The 18,673-nt window shown below is 36.5% G+C and overlaps 1 protein-coding gene across 2 annotated transcripts in view; it reads right to left on the reverse strand.

Annotated features, from left to right (window-relative positions):
• The window catches only part of LAMA2 (laminin subunit alpha 2), a 603,226-nt gene that overhangs the window by 99,714 nt on the left and 484,839 nt on the right, over window positions 1-18,673 (reverse strand). For both annotated transcript variants that reach the window (XM_057311058.1, XM_057311057.1), the window contains exons 39-41: window positions 13,844-13,960; window positions 12,979-13,142; window positions 11,550-11,688 (exon numbers count right to left, since the gene is read on the reverse strand). In XM_057311058.1, the coding sequence (XP_057167041.1) occupies window positions 11,550-11,688; window positions 12,979-13,142; window positions 13,844-13,960 (420 nt within the window). The remainder of the gene's footprint in view (window positions 1-11,549; window positions 11,689-12,978; window positions 13,143-13,843; window positions 13,961-18,673) is intronic.

Consider the following 18,673-nt stretch of genomic DNA (forward strand, 5'->3'; position numbering starts at 1 on the left):
TAAAAAGTCAAAATGACTGTGTGAATGACTTCTAAGTAGTGGTTGACAGAATAAAATACAAGGTATATGTGATATAAACTGCACAACTTGACTAACACCATATTTTATTGAGTTTTTGAATGCAATAAGTACTCTGCTAATATTTGCACAGTCCTTTATGTAAGAAATAAAAACTCAAAAATGACCTTGCAAGTATTCTTTATGTATTCTGGTTCACCCAATTATACAAAGCAAATATTAAATAAGACAGACTGAAGAGAAGATATGACCATATTTCTAAACAAACACTCATTAGAAATGCCTTAATGTTTAATCATACTATTGCAAGATTCACAGTGTTTACCCTTATGATTTATACACCAACAGCAATGATGTCAAAGAATCTTGCTACTATAAGGACTCAAAAACTAATAAATAAGAAGAAATTATTAGGAATAATATTCATAATAATAAAGGACAGAATAATAGGAAAGAGAGGAAAACTTACAACAAAGGAAGAGAATAAGTAAAAGTTGGAATGTATTATTTTTATTAGCATAAAAAATGAAAACATATATGATTATTGCTGGTTTGAGGACAGACTAGAATTCTAATTATCTCTGATTACCCTGTGTGTTGTATTTTGTAATGCTATTTACACATTAAGTACATTAAATATGTGGTCACAATTTTTAAAATTTTAAAGAGAAAATTTAAAATTTGGACATGCTTAATTCTTCATACTTTGCAATAAGTAGCTCATGAACACCTCTTATAAGTACCATAACTAGGCCAATGAAGAGTAAGAAATGATCTTATATAGTTGGGAGATTGAATATTAAATCAGATAAAAGGATTTGGGCTCTACAGACTCTATTTACCATAAGAATCAAGTCAAGGGAGGGATCAGAATAGATCCTACAATGCACTCAATTTGAAGGCAGATCTTCTAATTTCCAAATTCTGTCCTGCTATCTTCTTTCCCCAACTTGATTTAGAAATTCTAGCACATCACTAGAACCATCCGATCCATTAAAAAAAATCTCACATGACATCTACATTCAAACAGATATTCGGACATTACCTCAAACTAAATAGGGAAAGGAAGTAATTTTAAATTTTTCCTTTGAAATCATCTTCTCTCATCAACTTTCCTATGTCTCGTGACAATACAAATAGCTTGTCAATTCTGAAAATCTGATGCATCCTGACCATTCCAGATTTCTGACATTCATGTTTGGAGATGGGAGGTGGCAATCTACATTTAGTGATCAGCTACTGCGTATCACGGGTTACCTACATGAAAATCATGGAATCCTGGGTGAGAAATAGTGAAAGAGCAACATACTCAGGGGGCCAGTTGTGGTGATCCACATTTCTGTCCACTAGGGGGTCTATTAACAGCTTACATTTTAATTCTGGGAACATTATTTTCTGGAAAAAGCTAGTAGGAAGAAAACAGCACAGTCACCACGCAGTGAAAGAGCATGGGAGCCCGCTGTGCGCAATGGAGTTGGCAAGCAGAGAAACTCAGCAGCTTCCAAAGCCCAGGGATCTTGGGGCTGTGTGGTCGATATCTGACCTAAACGTTGGCACAGAGCGGCATTGCAACCGGCCAGCTTCCTGCTCACTGCACGGTGTGCTCTGGTGTACCTCACCCAGTGTGGATGCCTTTTTCTGACTCCTCCAACCACTGCATGGGTTAGTGGAGACCCTCAACCATACCCTCCCCAAGAGGAAATAAAATATAGGAAGAGAGCAAAAGACTCCTCTGAAATATGGATTACTTAAAATCTGAATTTTCACCAAATTCTACCCCTGAAACTAAAACTACACTATATGTGAACGAAGTTGAATTTAAATAAAATTTTGAAAAAAAAATTAAAAATCTGAATTTTGAGCAAAAAACACTGCTTTCAGAAAACAGTACCAAGAGACTAAATAAAATGGAGTTAAGTGTGCCAGGGAGATGGTGGGAATTAAAACTATGATGGTATAAAGAAAAGGAGGTAAGAGAAAGTATATGACTTCAGCAGAGGAATCTTCACTTTAGCAGGACAGACACGTCTCTCTCACCACATCAACATGGGTAGGTAGACGTTTAATCCCCCTCAGTCCACTGCAGTCACTGGACCCTCACCTTGCTCAGGAGGGGATAAGCCAGGAGGGAGGTGCACAAGCTCTGAAGGCGACCAGGCTCAGAAACCACAGGTGAGGTAGAGCATGACAGTCAGTCATGAGACTAAAAATAGATAATGCCTTGCAAATCTTTACAAAACAGAGTGCTCTTTACCCCTTCATGGGTGCACAGAACGATGCAACCAGACACCAAGGGCCCCCAGGCTTTACCCCACTGAAAACAATCAGAGACAGTCTTTTAAGGAAGTGCTTCCAATTAAGCTTCTGGTTATAGACAAAATATAAATGTTACTGATATGACAATATGGAAGTTAAAGGGTAGAAGTTGGGAGGAGAAAGGAAGAAAGGGAACTGAAGGCAGGGTGAGGGCACAAAGGTGTCTGCATTTACAGAGTGGAGAGTCCATCACAGACAGGAACAGGAAATTTACAGAGTGGGGAGTCCATCATAGACAGGAATAGGAAATAAAGCTCTGAGCCCCTTCCCCTAAGTTTAAAAAGAAAACAGTTCAGGATCTAAACACGGTAACGTACCTACACTGGGAAATGCAGGAGAGAGAAATGTGATGTGATAGGATCTAAATGAACTTCATGTCATGTATCACACTGCAGTAATTAAATAGATAATCCCCTAAAGTAATGAATCACATGACAGCAACGGTAATGATATTATCAAGAGAGACAGGAGAAGAAACAGCTGGAAGATTTAGCAATGATTGTCCTGGGGGTGAGTGTAGAGGTGAGAAAAGTTAGGCCAGGGGATTGTTGCTTGAAATTTCCTGCTTCTCTTTTCAATTTAAAAGGAAATAAAATATGCACGCATCATGAATTTTAAAAGAACGAAACGTAGGGCTTCTTGTAGGTGTGTGGATGAGGGTTGCTCTTTCATTTCCGGAAGCCTTTAAGAACGACTTTCTTAATATTTTTCAGGGCAGATCTTCCTGCAGAACTGATTTTCAATTTCCTTTTACTTTCATTTTAGTTAAAACACTTAACTAGGAAATAATTTAAGTATACTGATAAGAACAGAAATATAGATACCTGTATCCCCATCATCCATATTTGACTAATATTAACTTTTTACTGTATTTGTCTAGATCTTTAAAAACACATGTGGATTTAGTTTGATAATATTTAAAGTTTTACATCTCTATGATTGACCTACAGTTTTCCTTTTCGATCCTGTTTCGGACAGCGTTCTGCCATCAAGATTATACCAGACTCATAAAATAAGCCAGGGAATATTTCGTTGTTTTTCTATTCTTTAAAACGTTTTGGATATTGAGTCCTTGAAATTTTAGTAGACATTATTATTTTGTCATGGGTAGATTATTAACAACGGACTCAAATCATTTAATGACTAGTCTTCTACAAGTTTACTCTTTCTGAGTACATTTAGATTTATCGTCCACTTCACCACTCATATTTAATTGAAAAAAGTTGCTCATGTACTCGAGTATATTCATATGTATTATATCTATATTATCTCTATAGTTATGTCCCCCTCTCCATTCCTCATCCTGTCCATATACGTAATGTGTAAGCACTGCTTACTTAGTCTTGTTTTGCCTGTTTAAGAATCAGCTTCCTAATATTTTCCCTAGGTCGTTAATTTCTGCTTTAGTTTTATTCCTTTCTTTATATATTATTCCGAACTTCTTGAGCAGAAACTCTAGATAATTGGGTTCAATACTCACCCTTTCCTAATAACTGCTTTTCAAACTTCACTTGCCTTTTTAGTGCCACTGGATGTGATGTGTAGTTTTATTTCCATTTTGTTATGTATTTTGTGATTCCATTTTGTATTTATGATTTCAAACTATATTTTTCTTTGACCCATGAATTACTTTGAAGTGTGATTTTTATTTAAAACATTTTTGAGGAATGATCTTTATACATAATTTTTTAATTTTATTGCACTGTGATCAAAGAATACAGTCTAGGTACTGTTGGAGCGTTGAGATTTCCTTAACACTTGCTGTGTGATCTGGTTCATGGTTCTCTCCTTTTTTTTTTCCTTAAGTTTCATAGTGCTTTATCCAATGGGGCATATAGAATTAATTATCTAATTGATCTAGAATTCTAGAAGACCACTAGAGTAAGCTTGTTTATTGTACTTTTCAAATCTGCATCCTTATATCTCTTTGCTTGCTACCTATCAATTTTTAAGAGAGAAATGACAAAATCTCCCTTTATTATTATAGATATGTTAATTTTCCTCATTTGACATTTGCCTTCATTCTTAGACTTTATATTATGACTTTGTGGGTTCAAAATTTTTTAATCTTCCTGATAACTTGATTTTATCTCTCGTAACTCTTTTTTTAAAAAATATAAAGTCTATATTATTAATATTACTATACCAGCTTTCTTCTGGTTAGTGTGACCTTGGTGTATCTCTTTGCACCCCTTCTTTTTCAGTCCTCTGCACCCTTAGAGTTAGTGGTATTTTGTGTACACCATATACTGATGGCTGCATTTGTTCAACATTCTTAAACCAATATAAATATTATTGTCATCTAACTTGTCATTTTAATCTGTTTGCATTTATTATAAAGACAACTTGAAAGTGAGCTAGTTAATGCTCATCAAGAATTCAATGTGCCTCTTTTTCCCAGCCGCTCTTACAGTTAGATTAGGTGTGTGACTATTCCTGATCAACAGACCAGGTATGGTCCAGGCCAAGGCAGGGAAGAGCAAGCATGTCTCTTTTGTCTTTCTCTTTCCCTGCCAGGACAACCTTGGAGTCTCCGTGGTATGGTGTAGCTCTGAGATGGAGTAGGGTTGTCTGACACACATTGGGTAGGATATATTACAGAAATTTGGATTGTGGTAAGCAACTGATTTTTCAGGGCTTATTTCTTGAGGCAGCTAGTCATAATTACTCTGCTGTATTTAGATTTAATTCTATCATATTTTGTGTTTTATATATACCATTTTTTTTTTTGCTTCTATTTTTGGCCTTTTATAGAACTGATTGAAAATTACACTCCACGTTTTTTTCTCTTATTTGGAAAGTACAGCTGTTTGTTCTGGTTAAATTTATGTGTCAATTTGGCTAGGCTATGGTATCCAGGTTTTGGTCAAGCAAGTCTATACCTTGCTGTGAAAGTAGCTCTTAGATCTAATTACCAAGTAATTAGACTTCAAGTAAGGCAGACTAGTCTCCATCATGTAGGTGAATCTCATCTAATCAGTTGATAGCCTTAAAAGAAATGACTGAGATCCTCCCAAAAGAGGCAGAAGGAATTCTGCCTCCAGACTGTCTCTGAACTTGATACATCAATTCTTCACTAGTTCTCCATCCTGCTGGCTTGTCCTACAGAATTTAGACTTGACAGCCCCCACAGTGGTGTGACTCAATTCCTTAAAACAAATTTTAAAAAATCTCTGCATACCTACATACATATATCCTATTGGTTGTTTCTCTGGAGAACTCTGATTAATATCACTATTTTTCTTCTTCTATAATTATCCTCAATGTTTAATACATACACTTAACAAAGTTCAAATCTAACCAGTTTTTTTACTCTTGTCCCAAAATTTTAAGGACTTTAAAAACTTCGAACGCTGACCATCTGCCCATTTTCATGTTGTTGTTCCCTTGTTCTTTTGGCTCTACTTTTTAAAGCAATTACATACCTTTAGTAATTATGTTCATTATGATTTTCACCATACTTACTTAAATTGTATACATTTACTATTTTTCTGTCACTTTGTCTCTTTAATCCCCAATTTCCTTGATTTTGTTGACATTCCTTTTGAAGGGAATTTTATAGTCGCTCAGTGAGAGTCTGGGATTGGTAAACTCTCAGTTTTTCTCTGAAGATGCCATTATTTTGTCCTCCCCTCTGAATGAGGTATAACAGGATATAGAATTCTGAGCTGACCAGCATATTATATCATATAATTATATAATATATCATGAAGATGTTAGTGCATTGTCTTTCGACTTCTATTGCGACTTCAATGGGAACTATGCTAACAGGCGAATCTTATTCCTTTGTAGATAATTTGTATTTTCTCTCTAGATTATTTTAAGATTTGTTTTCTTTTTCTTTTTGGTTTCTGTAAGTTTAACAGTGATTTTTCAGGTGTGGACTTATTTTTATTTATCGTGATGGTTTTCCTTAATTTGTAGAATCATATCTTTCACCAATACTTGAAAAATTTCAGTAGCTCTTTGACCATTCCTGCTCCCCATTTTCACTCTTTCAACTTCTGGAACTCCTCATAGACTTACATTTTTTACACTCTGCATCCTTTGCCTCCTAAACTCCTTTTATATTTTACCATATTTGTTGCATTCTGGACAATGTTTTCAACTCTTTCTAACTCATTCTTTCATCTGTTACTAATATGCTGTTTGGCCCTCCCATTCATTTTTAATTTTAACTACTATATATTTCATTTTTTAGACATTTTATTTGCTTCTTTTACAAATTTCTGTAGTCTTTAGTTCCTCTAGCATCACTTTTTTCTATTCATTCTTTTAACGTTTTAATAATTGAAACAATTTAATATTCTCTTTCAGATTTTTCAGTAATCTCAGGATCATGTTAAGTACTTTGCCTGCCTATCCTCAGTCCTACTTGATTATTTATAGTGCATCTAAACAGAGTAGTTTCTGTATCTTCCTAGATGCTCTAGAGGTTTCAACAGCCAAGACTAGTACCCCTGCCATTAATTTCTCAGCTTAAAAAGTCTTGTACCATATGAATGGTATAAATTGACTTCAATCCATAGGCTTGTGATTTTAGCATCTTATGAAAGACATTTTTCACAACTGGGGGCATGAAAAGAAACTAGACTTCCAGAAATGTTCCTGGGCTAGAAGGCATGACTGCTCATTAACGAAGACAGTTGTTCCAGAGTCTCATGTTTTTGCATACCTTCACTTAGAGACTTCTCTTATGGGTTCAGGTGATGTCTGTGATGTCATCTTGCCCTGCCTGGTCTTTAAAATCCCAACCCCTAGATATTATGATGCATATTTATGTTCCAAATTCATTGAACCACCAAGATGCCTGCTCTAGAGTGTGCCATTCTGTTTTAACCTCTCTCTGTATTTTTAGATTTTCCTGTTTTTTCTTTCTAAAATGAAGTTTGCATTAAATTTGGGGAGTTATAATTTATTTAGCATTTCTATGAATTTCTAACATCAGGATGGATCTGAATTAATTCAGGCTGCATGTTGTCAGAAATCTCTGGCTTTCCTTTCTAGCGTCCTTGCTTCCTATCAGGGTTTTTCTCCCCACTATCTGCCAAGAGTAAATTTACAAAAATCTAGTTTATTCCTTAGATTCTTGACCCTGAAGCAAGAGAAAACTCCTTTTGAGATTTCTATGGATTTCTACTCTCCTCATGTTAAAGGAATAAACACTAGAAAATCATTTACAACAGTTCATGTATTTATTAGAATCAAGGCTTTATTTTTATTTTTATTTTTTTAAAGATTTTATTTATTTATTCGACAGAGATAGAGACAGCCAGCGAGAGAGGGAACACAAGCAGGGGGATTGGGAGAGGAAGAAGCAGGCTCATAGCAGAAGAGCCTGATGTGGGGCTCGATCCCAGATCGCCGGGATCACGCCCTGAGCCAAAGGCAGACGCTTAACCGCTGTGCCACCCAGGAGCCCCAGAATCAAGGCTTTAAACTTACTTTTTAGGTATATTCCCTCCTATAAAATATATATATTTTAGACTTCCCTCTCATCTCTCTAGTTTATCTAAAGCCTACATCTTGCTTATAGAGCACTGTTCTTTACTACCTCAATCTTGCTTCTATGAAAAAAAATGTCACAAATTGCTTTCATCTTCTTTTGTATTTTGTATTATTTTTTTTTCTAGAAATGTCTGGAAAAGACCGTGGTAAAGAGTTTTAGAATTATGGCTCCCTCAAATGATGGGTAATTGCAGCAAGTAACAGAACTTAAATTTGGAGACTAAAGAGAAAGAACACAGTGTACTGGAGTTGAAGGCCAGTATAAATTCTATTTCTAACGCTCATTCTAGTGAAGATCAGACTGAACACTGACACTAATTGAGAAGTGGGAGCCTGGGCTATGGGATATTAATGAATATTGTTGGGGTGGGGTGTGAGAGAGAGAGAGAAGAGAGAGAGAGAGGAGAGAGGGAAAGGGAGAGACAGAAAAAGGAGAGAGAGAGAGAGAGGAGAGAGAGAGAGGAGAAAGTGTGTGTGTGGGGGGGTGTTTGAGACAATGACTCCAGGGTGAACAAAATACTGAAGCGAGAAAACCTCCCATTGCCAGGGCAGTGAAAAGATTTTTTTTTTTTTTTTAAGTGCAAGATACCAAGGGAAGGTGATGACAGCCTAATTTCCTACATGGAAGTATGTACAACATAGCACATTCCTCTGACTTAGAGAAAGGGAGGAAGGGAAGGAAGGAAGATGACACTGCAGAATAGGTGAGACTGTATGATTATTATCATGTGATGATTCTTCATGATCTTAGAGAACTAGAATTACGGAATGCACTCTACAGAACACTTCCTTTCATTGTTGTTGCTCTTTGTTATTGGAAGGCACCATATTCAAGTGCACAGCATCTAAGACCTTTCCAGCGGTCGGGGGCCTTATATCCCAGGGCCACTGAAGCCTATTGCCTCTGGTGGTGATTCCAAGCACCCAGCAGCATACAAAATATTTGTCCACGTACTTCTAAAACCTGATTTGGCTGATAATATAGGTTTTAAGTTCACCTATCTGGAATTTTTATTTGAAGTTTTAATTTTCTGTTGTTTTATCATCAGAGGACTTTTTACAGCCCCAAAGCAATTAAGATTAGAACAAAATAACTGCATCTTCATATTCTCTTTTCTAAAGTGACACATTTCCCTTCTCCTTTCCTTGCATCCACCAATGAGAGGTACTAAATGAGAGGTTATCTTGGAGATTGCGTGTTGGAAAACAAGTGCTTTATAGTATTTATCCCACCTCACACTAACAGAAAAATAGTATTTGTTTCTTCATAATGTCTACATTTCCAAAATACTTTATTTCTATATTTAAATAAATGGTGTATGCAAGACACACAGCTTTACTCTTTACATAGGATTGCTCCACTACAATCTTCAATTACGTAAAACCTCCACCTGTTTATTATTTCGTTAAATGATCAACTTTCTCTCACTCATATTTTCCTTTCAATGACCTTCTTGATTATGTGTGTGTTTATAGATAGGTATACTTAAGTAGATTTTTTAAAAGTGAAGTTGTTTAAAAAATGCTGTCAATTATGCTCTGAGGTTATTTCTACCATTCATTTGTTTCTGTCCTTACGGTATTTTCAATGCTTCTTTTCCTTCTCACATTATTTCACATCCGTTTTCTTCACAGTAGTAATTGTTTGTTTTATTGCTTGTCTAACACGTCTTTCCTCACCTCATACAAATTCCTGCTTTGTTTCTTTGTCCTTTCTGATTCACTGAAAACATTTTTCCTTCTTTTTAGGAAGAGACTCAAGTGAGTGAAGAACTCTTCTGTACTTTTATCCTTGAATTCTTTCATACATAAATAATAAACTTAATCTCACTCTTCCGTGTTTATCGAACAATAATACCAAATCTTACATATATGGAATGCTTAGTCCCAGCTACGTAATTGCTCAACTTAATGATTGGTGAATATATTTATTTTCTAGTAAAACAGAACTATATTATCATGACATTAAAATTAAAACTTTACTCTGTTCATGAAACAAAGTTTCTGTTCAGTCCAATAAACTTTCTGGGACAAATCAGTCTTCTTTGAGTTTGCAGATAGCCATTTAATCAATAAGTGGTTCTCTTTAGCATTTATTTTGTACTTTTTGAGACATTTAATTATTTTTTATGTGGGATATGGAAAAAGAGAAGGAACGATGATAACAAGAGGACATGTTGCAATGCATTACAGCTCATCCTAGCCCTGTTTGAGGCTGGCTAGATTGCCACGTACAAACATCAGTGTTAAGGAAAGAGAACATTTTGTGCCTGCATAAAGATGACAGTTTTCTATATATAAAGTGATAATATTAAATTTGGGTGAGATTAAATAGCTCTTTAATAAAAAAACGTTAGAAGTTTATGAAGAGGAAGCAATGGCAATAGTGAGATTTTGATTGGTATAAATGATTATAGACTTGAAAGATATTAATTAGAATGATATTCGTTCATTCCCTTCTGAGTGCCTACCATTTGCCAGACACAGTGCTAGATGCTAAAAATGGTCCTACAATAAAGCTTGGGTCAGATGAAAATGGTGAACTTGGAAATCTGTGTCTTTAAAATAGAAGATTATGAGAAGATAAATTGTTTAGATTTGAAATATAAGTTCATTTTGAAAAGATAACCAGGCATAGGGAAGTTTCTGCAATAACTGTAACACAATTTTGAATAAGAAATAAACAGAACATATGGTATTAAAGCTTATCCCAAAGGAACCCAAACAGTACTTGCTGATGGAATATGATGTTTTCACTATGACCATGAAATAAACCTTCTAAGAGTGTGGTAAATATATTTATTATCCCTAATATCCAAAAAAACCTTTGTGTCCAATACCAAAGCCAAGAAAATATTGATCCGTTTAACACTAATTATTCATGTATATTTCATTCACAAAAATCCAATCAAGTTTTTTTTTCCCCTGAAATTCTGATGCGAAGACCAAAGGAGTTCAGAACATTTAGTTTAGAACATTTTAACTCACTATGTGCTTCCTAGGAACTATTTTTTTCACTTAAAATAGTATTATGAAGGTGTATCATGTAACTTATTTACGAAATGTTGCTCTAAATGTACAGAATGAAGAATTGTCAGTATTGAAGCTACTCAGATAATGTGCTATACTTGGAGCCCCCAAATTCTAAAATATTATTTCCAAATGTATTTCTGAACAATGACAGCAGCCAAAGGTTCCTTTGAAGGTACAGGTTTCAATTGATAAAAATAGTATAAATCGTTCAGAAGCATATAATCTCATGTGTTTTGTAAAATGTATACTTTCTAGTCAAGCTTCACATAAAACCAGTTTGTGGGTGAGTATAAGTAGTGGTGTTAATTTTCAGGACACTTTTTTATTGATGATATTTGGATCAAGAGCAATAAATTTCCCTGTCCAGAGTCTTAGGTTTGACTGTTTTCCTTCTGTGAGTTGGTGGCACAAAACTGCTTGGCATCTGCAATAATTTCAAGACCCTTATCAGTAGTGGGAAGTAGTGAGAGACTGAGAAAAGAGTTCTATTATTACAGCATACTGGAAGTTTATTTTGGATGTGATTTAAAAGGAGCCTTTGAAAATAATTCAAAATAAATATTCTAGCTTACTGGGATTTTCCTGAGCTCATTTAAATTTGAGAAATTTCCTTTAGGTACTTATTCCAAAAGATTGGCCTGCGTTCTTAGCACATAACACTATTCAGCTCTTACCAGTTTTGTAGCTTCGTGCGCAAGACCTTTAGCTTCTTGGGCAATTTTCTCAGCTTCATCAATAGAGTCCTTAATGTGGCTGTAAGCATTGAAGGCTGCAGTGGCATTGAAGGAGATGTTTTTAGCCTCGTCAAGGATTCTGTTGGGATCAACCCCAAAAAAGAACATCAGAGCAGTTGGTACTCAAATGAAGAACATTCTACTTATAACAAATATGGCTTCCAAAGGATCACAGCCAAGATCATCATGATTCCAAGTCATAATGAGGTAGCTACTTATTGTATTATAGTTTTCAATTTAAACTCATATTCCTAAATAATTCGGCTATGAAATATTACCAACATATTTTTAAATACCCACAGTGTCCTTCAAAAATTTCTGCAACCACACGCACCATGCAACCGTGAGCAGTGAGATGGTCCTTTGGGTCATTCGTAAAGCATGCTATGTTTCAGAGCACTTGCACCATATTACTGGAATGGATTGCACAAAATCTCTTTAGGGGAGGTGTACTGCTCAGATGAAGAAAAATGAATCTCAGTACGTTAAATAGCTTGTCTCAGGTGACATGACCAACATATCCCTAATTAGGAACCTGGAGCCTGCATCTGTGGACTTCTAGTTTACATGCTAAATTGGCAAAAGTTTACCATAAAATGAACTGTGCATGAATTGTGCTCAGGGTCTTCAAACATTAATATTCTCCTTTGTATCAATGATATCAAGTCCTGGAACAGAACCTTACATATGTTATATATTAAATAACAGATCTGAGGCAATTATTCTTGGGGCTTATAGGACCGGTATTTATTATGACAATCCCAAAATTGTAGGGGAGCCTACCAGTTATACCTAGAATGTTATTTATAGGTTAAACACACTTTGCCACTTGACCCTCCCTCCTCTGACCCATATAAGAGTCCCAGCTATAGGGAGCTGTTATTTTACAGGGGAATATGTAGTGTCTCCCTGGATTCTGAAAGAGAAAAACAAGACTTAAAGGCTATCTATGGGGCCACATTTTCAAAAGCCACTCTTAACAATAAATAGTTTTGATTTCATTAAAAATAAAAAGCTAGAATCTGAAGCAGAATGTGTGTTTATACATTATTATTTAAAATGCTAATAAAGCAACCGCTGTGCTCTCCAATAAAGAATAGAAAATATTTTTTCTTAGTGTAGCCTAGGGCTGTGTTCATTCCCTACCAAGCCGTATTTGAATCCACTTTTAACTCAGACTTTTGATGCTGCTTCAGTGGAACTTTGCCCAGACCCTCCTAATTAGGCTCTTCCACAGAAAGGCCATGGAGCTCGTATGTTCATAATTAGAGAAATCAAGATTTAAAAGAGATTCTCTACCACTTCTGCTAGTCACAACTTTTGGACAAGCATCAAGACACACAGACATTTCCAACAACAAATGACATACCCATCAAGGACAGCAGATGAGTCATTCAACTGAGCCGCATGGCTCTCAGCCTGGGACACCTTCTCAGCAAGCTTCCTGTCCTTTATTTCCTGGGCAAGGTCATCGATTTTATCTTTAAGCTCTTCAGACATGGGTGGCAATTTAGTTTGAATGTCTTCAACATACTGATATGTAAGAAGAGAGGGCATTTTAAGTAAGTGAATCCAAGTCTCCTCTCAGTTACTAATTTCTCTAGGAGATATAATTACACACTTACTTTTTTATGAAACTTCAATTTTACTAATATAGCAAAAAGAGAATACAGAATAAAAGCTGTTATTTAACGAGAGAGATTAGGAAATATATGGAGCCAATTTACACCAAGAAGAACCTAACTATCTTTTTCAAAGAAAATGCTTCTTTGTAGGTATAAATGCATAAATGATAGTCATTAGGATTTTTTAGACCATATGTGTTTCTATTGCCATACAGTACAGTGTCTACTGCATTACACACTATATTCAAAGTCTGCTTATAGGTTTACATTTCTCTTTTAACCAATGTTATATAAATATTGAGGCGGATTTTAAGAACTATCCTGGGAACAAGATATGCCCTTCATCACTGTGGGAAAAAAAAATGCAAGTTTATAGGAGTGTTGTGAGAACTCTCACACAGACACTCATGTCTGTTGGGAGAACAATGTGAAGTTTTAACTGTTGCCAAGAGCTCAGCACAGTCACAATGGAATCAAGCAGAAACGATCTGACACCCTCAAGAAAAAAAAAATTAGTATTTGCTTATGTTACTGAGATTTTTCACTGTTTCCCACCTATGAAAGCCTATGCCATTATTATTTTAACTTTGGCTTTTATGAAATACTCACATCTATGACTGAGTTGATTTCACCTGCAAGACGGTTGGCTTCATCAAGTATGTCACTGCCTTCTTTTAAAGTGTTCTCAGTTTGTTGCTTGCCACGTTCAATAGCCTCCTTCTTTTTCTGTAGTACAATATGAACAAAACATCAAAATGCCCTTTGGACGAAACCCTATCCAGCCCGGTATTCCTTTCCGACTTCCTTGAGCTGCCTGAACACAGGCTTTGCAAACAAGACATGCCGTGTTGACGATGAGGCTGGATGAGAATGATAAACTACCTGGCCGGTCCTTCAAGTGTTGTTTTATTTAAATGCCTATCTAGGTACTTTCTTCCTCCCAATGTGAAAGTCATCCAAGAGAAGAAAAGTTATGTGATGTTAGCTGAGGAATTAAGAACTCTTTTTGAAGCAAGATGGACACCCATCTTAAACTCAAGTGTAAGTGTTGAATATGTATTCCTGAGCATGTGGTAGTGCCCTGAATTACACTGGAACTAGACGTTACATCCCAGATTCGAGGTCCAAATGAGTGTTTTCTGAGCATAAACATAGGCAGATGTAGTCTAGGGGAGTTCTGTAAAAATTGGAAGAAGTGAGATTTTTAAGGGAACTCAGGGGAAGTGCTTTTCAAAAAAAGAGAAATGAACACATGGAAGAATAAACTTAATGGACTGTTCCATAAAAAGAGAGCAAGCTCTAATTCTTCCTTGATGCTGAGCTTGTCTCAAAACTACATGGGACTCACTCCTAGCCTAGAAGGGTAAAATTGACGAGAGAGAAATATTGTTATCTTTCTATTTGGAGTGTACCTTTGCCTCTTTTTTCCTTGATACATCCCACTCATTCTCCCAGTAAGTTGTGGATTTAATGGCACCCATTTTAAAACTCTGCCATTTATGTTTTGATATAGATAATAATGCTAGTTTTATAGTCATTTATATCTCAAGAAGTGCCAGGTCGTTTATAGGCTTTTCTCATCAAATTCTGCACTAACTGGACAGGTCCTGTGTTTATCACCTTTTCAAAGAATAAGAAACTGAATAAATGATTTGCTCAAGGTCACACTAACTATGCAGTTAAGGACTGGGCCCTGGTCTACCTACTGTTAAAGCCTGGGTCTTGAGCTGTGAAAGCACGGTCTCTGCTCTTATGGAAATCACTTGTCTTATTTGCGCTGGGATAGCACTGATTTCATACTCTTTTTCCCTGTCTCTTCACCAACCACCTCAATGGGCTGCGAGCACACACCTCTCAGTCCTGCCTGTGACCCTCCGTGGTTGCAGTTCCCTCCCACATGGGCTCTCCTCCAGTCCATTGCCATCTTTGCTCCTCCATGCTCTGTTCCTGGTCGCTTCTCTGACCATCTCTCTAAAACAGCAGTCATCCTCATCCCAAATATTTTCTACATGCCATGGTACAGTGATTACAAACTGGAGGCAGGCACTAGCCTGCCTGGGTTGGGATCCAAGCTCTGCCCACTCACAAGCTATGAAAAACTGGGGCAAGTATTTAGCCTCATGTAAAATGCTTAGTCTCTCACTTCTCAAAATGTGGTCCACTGACCAGCAGCAGCAGGACCTGGAAGGGTATTAGAAATAAATGATCTCACTGCCTTTTCAAGAACTACCAACTCAGCATCTACATTTTAACACAAACCCCAGGTGATATACACAGTAAAATTTGAAAAGAACTGGCTTAGAACACAGCCTAGCACGCAGTAAACATGATGTAATTGCCAACTTATAATTACTTTATTTTGTCTTGGCACTCATTTATCTGAATTCTGTTCTATAAGGTGGCCACAAACTACAGAAACATAAATAATGTTATTTTATTTTTTGTATAGATTGAACCACCTCATTTGTGTCTTCTCACGGTTGCTAAAAGCACTGTTACTTAATGAAAATCAGTGATACCAGTTCATCGTAAGATGCATGTACAGTACAGGGACCAGTGGAAATGCAAGGCCTATTGAACTGTCCCTAACTGATGAAGCATAACATACTGAATACACCATGTAATATCACTGAACACGTCACTTATGATGCAGCTCTAGACTTTATGTCCACAGTATATACTTACTTATTGGTCTAGTGACTGTCTCCCTCACTATAATATAAACGTCATAAAGACAGTCTTTATATATCACTGTACCTTCAGGACCTAGAAACGTTTCCTCCATAAACATTTTTGAATGCATAAATGAAATTGGAGTCCATTCCTGGGACTTGCATCGGGGACACTTGAATCATTCAGCTAGTCCGATCACTGGCTAATTCAGAGCAAGTTCTGCTATGTCAGTCTTATTCATGGACAGCACAGGTAGGGGTAGCCCTGGTGTTGCTGATTACAAGTCGCACCTTATCTTCCAAGGGTTTGACATTCTTTTCCATACTACCAATTTTAGCCCCTAGCTTTTATATGAATTGATTTAAAGTCATGCCATATTCTGACATTCAATAATCTTTTCAACCTGACTTGTTTGTATTCATGAATCAAATTAATTTAAAATGCTGTGCCAATGGGAGGGAGAGAATATTTCCATCTGTATGTTAGGTGAAGAGCTATATCCATTCTGATTTCAAGTAAGTAGTGAAAGAATCTTTGCAAAAGCTCTATTTGAGTCACTTTAGGGAACCAATTGTTATGCAAAGGTCAAAATGTGTTCTTTATCATACTAAAGCAGAAATGATAATCCAGAGATTAGGGAGATTTCAGAGGTGGCTAATTTTCAAATTAGTCTCTAATGGAAACGAGCTTTGAGACAAGGAGAGATGAATATCTGGAGCTCCCAAATATTAATAAAAGTATTGATGTAACGTTCATTTGGTTTTGCTTTATGGCACGTTATTCGCTGGAAAAAAATTCTGTGCTATCTTTGTGCCTGATACTGTACTTGGTCTTGAAGATACACTGGACAGGAAAGAAGTGTTCCTCATGGCCTGTGTGGAGGAGGGAGTAAATGAATAAGTAAATTAATGTAATAATATTTTTAACATAATTCTGAGTGTCACAAAAGTAAATAGAGGAAATGGATAGAGAATGATGTAGGATAAAAAGTACCTAAGGGAGAAAGCGGCAAGCATTCAAGGAACAAAAAGGGGGCCCATGTATAAAGGGAATTCTTCTCCCAAAGTACACCATAAGCATAACTATTCAGTGATTCCACTTGAAGACCAAAATTGATTACATTTCTACCTTTACCTTTTAATCAGATCTTAATTCATTCCAGAGCTCTCTAAATTTAAAACCTTTTTGGGTGGGGTGGACGGCTTAAGAACTCGCAGCAGCTTATTTCCCTGCCTGTCTAGCAACTACTTTTCTTCGAATCCTTCCTTTTGCAACCTTCTAATGGTCAATTTGGGGACTGACTATTCAGTATATGCTTCCTCACAAAATTGAATGGCTTGCATTCTCCAGGGCCACCAGGCACATAGTCCCCTCTGCTTTCTTTCCATCACTGGAAGTGCCTCTGAGCCCGTGCCTCTCCAGAAGGCTGCATTCAAAGACTTCTATGATCTAGCTCCAAATGCTATTTCCAGAGCCATCTTCTGCTACACAGTTCCAGAGTTGGGCAAATTTACGGCTCTCTTTGACATTTTGTAAGATCACCTCTTCCTTGCAGAGCTCTGCATCTGCGCTCATGCGACACCATCATTTCTCTCAGTCTCTGCTATGATGTCACCATTTTCGTGACTCTTTTGTGGATGCTCCTAGCACATATTAATCACAGTGTTATGCATTGTGAAAAGTTAAACTGCCTCAATTGTAAGGTCTATGAGGCCAGGGATCATTCCTATTCATCTCAAGCACCCTGGTTACCAACAGCATCTTGCTGTGAAAGGTGTCTGACAGACACTTAATATTACCACTGCCTACTTTCCTAGCCTTATACCACACTATTTCCTAACACAAAACTAATTCTCCAGTTTATATGAACCACTCACAAATTTCCCAAAATGTAACGTTAATTCATGACTCCAATATTTCAATTGTTAATGATAGTTTTCAGTATAAGATCCAAATTCCCTAACTTGATCTCGAATGCACTTGGTCTTTCATTCCTCAAGTTCTGGACCTTGTCTGTCTTCTCTGGCTCTCTATCCCCCATTCGTTTCCATGCAGTCTTCATTCTAGTCCTATCAAACCACTGAATTTTCCCCCAAGTATCTTACATTTTCTTTTTTCCCCTTCATGTCTTTGCACATGGTTTTCCCTATTTCTGGGCTGTTCCTCCTTTTCTACTTTGACTAACTAGTGCTTGTCATTCAGGACTCAGCACACTTACCACGTCCTCTGTGAAGCCCTCCTTAACCCAGGTGATTTAGATGACCTTCTTTTACTTAGCTCCATGATAATTACTGCAGAGTATAGAGAGTAACTTACTTATGTGTACCTCCCACAAAATACAAGTCACTTGAAGTCATCAGAGATGGTGTTTTATTCTTCAAATCACTGGTTCTCAAACTTAAGTCTACATCTGAATCACTGGAGGGATTTTTAAAACACAAGTTGCTGGGCTCCACTCCCAGTCTCTGAGTTGACAGGTTTGGGGTAGGGCTCAAGAATTTACATTTTTAGCAAGTTTCTAGTTGATGTTCATGTTGCTGTTCTAAGGACCCATAAGGATCAGTCTTTAATATAATAAATTTTTGTGTTAAGCATATTTCTTGAACTTAGTAGAGTTTTTATTTTTTTAAAGACATGCTTATCTCCTTAAAATAAATAACATCTGAGTTGGATCTTAATTATAACACCATCTTTGGGAACATAGGCACAATGCAGTTATCTATTTCAAATCCACTGTATCCATTTGCTTGAATAAGCAGCTGTATC

Source organism: Ursus arctos, unplaced genomic scaffold, assembly GCF_023065955.2.
Source record: "Ursus arctos isolate Adak ecotype North America unplaced genomic scaffold, UrsArc2.0 scaffold_13, whole genome shotgun sequence".
Classification (NCBI taxonomy): Eukaryota; Metazoa; Chordata; class Mammalia; order Carnivora; family Ursidae; genus Ursus; species Ursus arctos.